This window comes from Phyllostomus hastatus, unplaced genomic scaffold (genome assembly GCF_019186645.2).
Source record: "Phyllostomus hastatus isolate PE091 unplaced genomic scaffold, TTU_PhHast_1.1 phas_contig_38, whole genome shotgun sequence".
Classification (NCBI taxonomy): Eukaryota; Metazoa; Chordata; class Mammalia; order Chiroptera; family Phyllostomidae; genus Phyllostomus; species Phyllostomus hastatus.
In genome coordinates this window covers 28,105,192-28,111,191 of record NW_025333869.1, presented here as the reverse complement: position 1 = coordinate 28,111,191, position 6,000 = coordinate 28,105,192, and the positions used below count along the sequence as shown (strand labels likewise).

The following is a 6,000-nucleotide window of genomic DNA, read 5'->3' as shown; positions in this document are numbered from 1 at the left end:
ACTACAGTTGCCCTGGCTATTCTGACTCATCTCTCCATTGCTAAATGGAAAAATTTTACTTACAAAAGTAAATATAGGGTTTGAAAATATAGGATGAAAAGTCAACCCAGATGCTTCAAATAGCAACTTTCATGCAAAAAAAGAATTTACAGTCATCTCAAGGACTTGTTTCCCCAAAATAGCTATTAAGAACTTAGCATACAGTTAAGAGATAAAATCCAGACCCTTGCAGTTGCACATTTATATAAAATTATTCATACAATTCAGCTCTAGGTTGTGAAAACCTTGCATTTGGTGAGAACCCCCCGGTGATTCTTGCCCTCGGTGTCAGGACCAGCAGATGAGTTGTGATGAGCTGTGTGTGCAGTGTGTGGTGGGCCACTGGTCACTCAGTAAGCTAAAGCACTGAAGCCAGTGAATTACTTTCTTTGTTGCAAATTAAGGGAAACACAAGATCACTTGTGTAATACATTCACTCTCACATGCCTTAGCAAAAATTAATAAATATAGAAAACATGGTAGCATTAAGGTGAAAAGTGTTGGGACAAGAATTTCTAACTGATCAGCTTGCAGTTTTTGAGATGGCCAAGAATGGCCATCAATGAGGTCATCTTAAAGAAACACTTTTAAAAAAAATCCTCACCCAAGAATATATGTATTGATTTTTAAGACAGAAGAAAGGAGAGAAACATCAGTGTGAGAGAGAAATATCAGTTGGTTGCCTCTTGCACGCACCCTGACTGGGGATCGAACTCACAAACTTTTGGTGCACGGAAGACAAAACAAGTGAGCCACCCGGCCAGCACAAGAAACACTCTTAATGACTTGAAAACAGTCCCCATCCCAGAGTCAGTTATAGGTTTTCAATATTATAGATTTAACAGAATTTAAAATTATGTTAAAACCCCTTTATTAAGGTAAGAGAAAATACCTTTTAATTTATCACTCTAAAGCGATATATTAGATAAAGACATTAAATTATCTTTAGTGTTTTAATTTTATTACCACAGAAATACATACACATTTTTTTAATTTCTGTTTTTTTAGTTGTTTAGTTATATGTCTCATTTTTAGTTATTGAACCCAGTGTGTTCCAATAAAATAATTTTTTAGATACATTAAAATTATTACCAAATATTATTCCTCACACATGAACTGTTTTCACTGTCTATTTTCATGACCCATCCTTGTCCATGTAAATTCATATTCTCATAGATGGCATAACACTGCTAACATTTTATAGCCTAATATAATTTTCTTTCTTAGTATTATATCGTAAAGATTTTCTATATTTCTACATAGTTACCAGGTCTTTTTAATGACTACAAAATATTCTACCACATTAACCTAAGTTTAAATGGTCTGATTTTATTCCTCATAAATTTGTCCCTCATTTTGTGATTGGTAGTCACAAAGAACAACCTTATTTTTTGTTACTAGTTACTTACATTTCAAATACAGGTAGAACCAAAACTCAATAGTTAATTAGTCAGGGCATATTATTACATATCCATTAATGTGTCTTCATTTTGCTATGTCTAACATGAGGTTAAGTAGATTACTATGCAAGCTTGCTAAGCTAAAGGCAGCCCCTTATGTTTCTCTTTACGAAACGTCATTGAAGATAGCTGGGTCTGGGCACAGCCAACTCTAGGCCATCAGCGTGCCCTCTAAAACAACAGCAGCGCCACCCCTAATGTCAACCCGTCCATCAGAACGCAGTGAAATCTCCAGCTCTCCTCCTCGGCAGGAACACTGAAAGGCTGAAGAAAACAAAATGAATCACAAATTAAGATCATTTTCACCCTTTTTAATTAAAAAAATATAGTGAGATACCTCTTATTACAAGTTCCAGAATCCTCTCAGGTCAGTTAAAGGAATAAATTCCTTCATCTGTCCATTGTACAGCTCACAGCGTTAATTGTAACCCTGACACAACTAAAAGTTTCCAGCCAGAGCAGTATCCGGAGGTCTCCTATACTTTCGGTGGTTTAATAAACGTTTTGTTTTAGTTGGTAAGTTATAATTATATTTGTTTGGTTTTGAGAACCCAGCCCAGCGGGTTCTCCTGAGGACTGAGGGGCCACAAATACAAGGGGATCCACAAAACACACAACTCTGTGTCTTCCCTTCCTGGGCTACTCCTCTCTCACCTCCTGAAATGCCCCAGATACACCCTCTCCGTAATTTCCTGCCCAGCTCTGTCTGGGAGTAAGCAAGGACGTGTGAAAAGGCAGACAAAAGAACTAGATGTCTAAGAAGATCAGGAGGAATGGTCTTGGCCCTTCTGAGAAGGCCCCACCTTTCCAGGTCTGAGTAAGATCAGGGGAGTCCACTCCCTCATTGTGGCCATCAAGCAACCACATGTGTCAGGCAAACGAGGGGCATGGCCTCAGCCTTCCTGGAGCTCAATCCTTTGGGGAGTAACTAGTCTCACCTAAGAAAGAACAGCCACCCTGCTATCCCCAAATTAGTGTCACAGAGGCCTAGCCCTCCTACTAAGTAAGACCTCTACTCTTTAGGGTAGGACTCATTTTAATTATTAGGGCCATGTAGCCTCAAATGTCTGAGATCTATTTTTCCTTCCGCTGAGCAATATATTAATCAGCTGGGGACTTGGTCCAAGAGCAATTTGTTTGATTCAACCCTGTGACTTAGCAATAGCAGTAAGGAACCTAACTGATCATCCAGTCTAAACTTGTCGCATCATATATAACTTCTCTGGGTCAAAGTAACACAGCTAGTTAGTTTTATTCAACAAACATTTATTGGGTGCTACTGTACTAGAAGTGTGTCTGTGTGTTGGGAGGGCGGTGGAAGGTGTTTGGGATAGAGGTTCTCTTGCATAGAGGGTTCAGGGTGAGGTAATTTAAAAACCTTTCATTTTCACGTGAATGATACATAACATTTTATTATATCCTCAAGTGGAGAGTACATATGAGAAGGAATACTAGCTTAAGGTTAGGCATTTTTTTTAACTGAAAAAGAGCTGTCCTACCATGCATATCTTTCTTCCCCAATTGCTGGGACCAGTAGCTGCTGAGAACTGTATGTGCAGACCCTTAAAAGAAATGAAAAATTATGATACAGTCACAAAGGAAACTGTGGAGATTTTGTGGTACACTTATAAGCAGTCACAATCAACTACACAGTTTGACTAAACCTTAGATGACTTAGTCATTATGTTGCCATGGCCACAGCAGTGTGTGGAATTATGAATGGAGATAGAAAGGAAGACATAGAATTTATGGATAAGCTTCTCCAAATGATACATTTGTTATGCTTTATACTTTCTGAAGGCTGGATTAAACTGCAGGTTTTAATTCTTGTCCTGTCTATAATTCACTGTCAGCCATGGTAGGAAAATCAAGTCCTTCACAAGAGTCTTTCTAGATCTTTCCAGGGAAAAGATCTGCTTCCTCCTAGGATGCGCACACAAAGAAAGGTGGAAGCTCTGACAAAATGCCAAATTTTCCACCAAGCGCACAGTCCCAGACTTTCGGTGGCCAAAGAACTTTCTTTCAGTGAGGTATTTTTTCACATGATTGTACTCTGGGTTTTGATCAGAGAACAGATAGTTAAATGTTATATAAAGTTATTACTTTATACTTTATAAAGTATAAAGTCTTTGCCAGAAAAGTCTTTGAGGGAGTCCTACCCTGAAGTTCGGATTGGAAAAGGCCCCTCTTTCAGGAAAACAGTAAATGCTATGGGAAGCCCACATGGTGTGAACAGCCATCCCAGTTTGCCTGAGACTGTCCTGGTTTTCCCATATGCTGAAAAGCCCTCAATTTCAGGCAAGCTGAAATGGTTGGTCATTGCTGTCCGAAGACCTTTCCTCTCCAGAAAAGCATTATTCCAGGGGAAAAACACTTGTCCTCCACGCCAATTAAAATCTTTGTAAGGCAGCTGTACATGTATAAATCTACTCAGAACTTATTGTCCATGGGGGAAGGTTTGAGTTGGACTTTTTGGATGTCATTTGGGCATTTTCCTGAGTCTTTAAAAGTGTTTGCTTACTGAGTTTAAATTTCACCTGTTTTGTTCCTTAGAGAGTAACTAAGTCAAAGTCCTGACACCACCCAGCCCCTGCCATCTGACCAGGACAGGAGCCTGCAAGTCTCCGCCCAGCTCCCTCTGGCCTGGCCACCATCCCATCCATGGAGCGCTGCCCACTTTTGCTGCGCAGCCCACTCTTCTTGAAGAGGATGAAAGTAGGAGGTTTCACATTCTTGCCCATCTTAAATCTCACGCCTCTGCTTCTGGCTGGTAGAAGATCTTGAATAACCCTGTTCCCAAAGTCACCCCACCTACTTTGGAGGCAGGTCTGGGAAAGGTGGAGGGGAGGAAAAGAAACACTATTCCTGTCCCTCTTCCCACTTGCAGCCCAGGAGTTTATCCTTCAAAACCAATTTTATCTAGATGTCAGCAATTGTGCAGGATAGTCACTGGAAAAGACAAAAGACATCAGCCCCTGAATTTAAAAAATAGCAGGTCTGGAAGTGTTTGCTCAGGGAGCCAGTTTCATGATTATTAAAACAGCTAGTAGTTATTGGGCACTTACTATGTGCCAAGCACCGTGATAAGTACTTAACTTGCATTGGGTTTCAATAATCCTCTGGGTATTATTTATGTTTTATAGAGGTGAGAATGTATACTTTTAAAAGTTAAGCCATTTACCCAAGGTCAACAGCTAGAAAACTAGGATACACACCCAGGCTGTCTTGACATTGAAATTTAACTCTGCTAGACTGCTTCCTATTCTGTGTTTTTCACATGAGATGTCAGTGAAGGGATGGGGGCAGGAAGATGGGGAAACAGAGGCAGCTAGCTGAAAGCATAAGCAATCTGAAAGTCACAGGAAGGGCACTTAAACAGCTGTTTGTTATCCTCCCACTCCTCACTGTTTAACCCTCCCCAGGAACCACATCAAGAAGTACCTGTTACAGGGTCTTCCGCCACACCAACCCACGGTGCAAAATATCTGGAGTAGAAGTCGAATGCTTGGGTCTGCCCACCAGGCTGTCCTTTAAGGGTGAGAATGAGTCCTTTCACCTTCCCTGTGTTCTCTACTTGCAGCAGATTCTGTGTGTTCACTTTCAGTTTCTCCAGAAATGACCTTGTTCATAAATGGGATGGATTAGAACAAACGCATTCCACAGACCACCTACTACATAGACTCTGTAAAGCAGGCCAGGGTGTGGCTTACCCAAACAGATCAGCGGGAAGGGAAAAGCAAATGGAGTATCTTCCCACCTGAGAACAAAACTCTCTGGCTGCATAAAAAATGGTTTGACTGGACACAGCACAGCCAGACCAAGCCAGAGCTATAAATCTGGGTGCTTGGCCCTCCCCAAAGTGCTGACAAAGCCAAAAATCTTGTTCACCTGTCATAAGTATCACTGAGCCGGACAAGGAGCTTCCGGGTATCTGGAGAATAGCAGATATCCTGGACCAGCGTGTCCCCTATGGCAGTCTGTGGAGACAGATCAGACTTGTCAGGAATGTGCTCTGGGCCGAGTCCTTGACCCCCTTCATGGTAAACGACCTCTCACGAGCATCTGCAGTGTGTCAGACACACCCATGGAGTCCCCAAGCTTTAGTTCGGTTTCAGGGCTTAAGGTGTTGCCTTAGGATGGTCATTTTCCTGATGACTAAAGAGGCCTTTAAAGGAGTTGAGCTCACCCTCTGGGAGCCAAATATAGGCATTATTCACAAGTGTTAATACGTGCCTCTACACAGTTCCTTCAAATGGGTATTTTCCCCACAGCTCAGAAGGAAGACTAGGGCCCAAGGTGTCACACTAACACACACCTCTTGACCCAGGTCTTGGGAGCCCTGGAGTCAGTGCTCTGAGTTACTGCTGCCTCCTGTCCCCTGTGACGAGAGGCAGCCCTCAAGCCCATCTCTTGGAGTCATTGTGGTGATTAAATAAAACACGTGGAGTTCCCACCGCAGTGATGAGAACATTTCACAAGGTGAGGACTTGGGGCTGGCAGC

General features: G+C 41.8%; 1 protein-coding gene across 4 annotated transcripts in view; it reads right to left on the bottom strand.

The window, feature by feature from the left end:
• Positions 1-1,348: 1,348 nt before the first annotated feature.
• PBLD (phenazine biosynthesis like protein domain containing) overlaps positions 1,349-6,000 on the bottom strand; it is a 45,897-nt gene continuing 41,245 nt past the window's right edge. For 3 of the 4 annotated variants that reach the window (XM_045842385.1, XM_045842382.1, XM_045842384.1), the window contains 4 exons: positions 5,388-5,476; positions 4,941-5,119; positions 2,999-3,061; positions 1,349-1,763 (listed from right to left, as the gene is read on the bottom strand). In XM_045842385.1, the coding sequence (XP_045698341.1) occupies positions 1,651-1,763; positions 2,999-3,061; positions 4,941-5,119; positions 5,388-5,476 (444 nt within the window). In that variant the 3' untranslated portion in view covers positions 1,349-1,650. The remainder of the gene's footprint in view (positions 1,764-2,998; positions 3,062-4,940; positions 5,120-5,387; positions 5,477-6,000) is intronic. The other variant, XM_045842383.1, reaches the window with a different exon arrangement.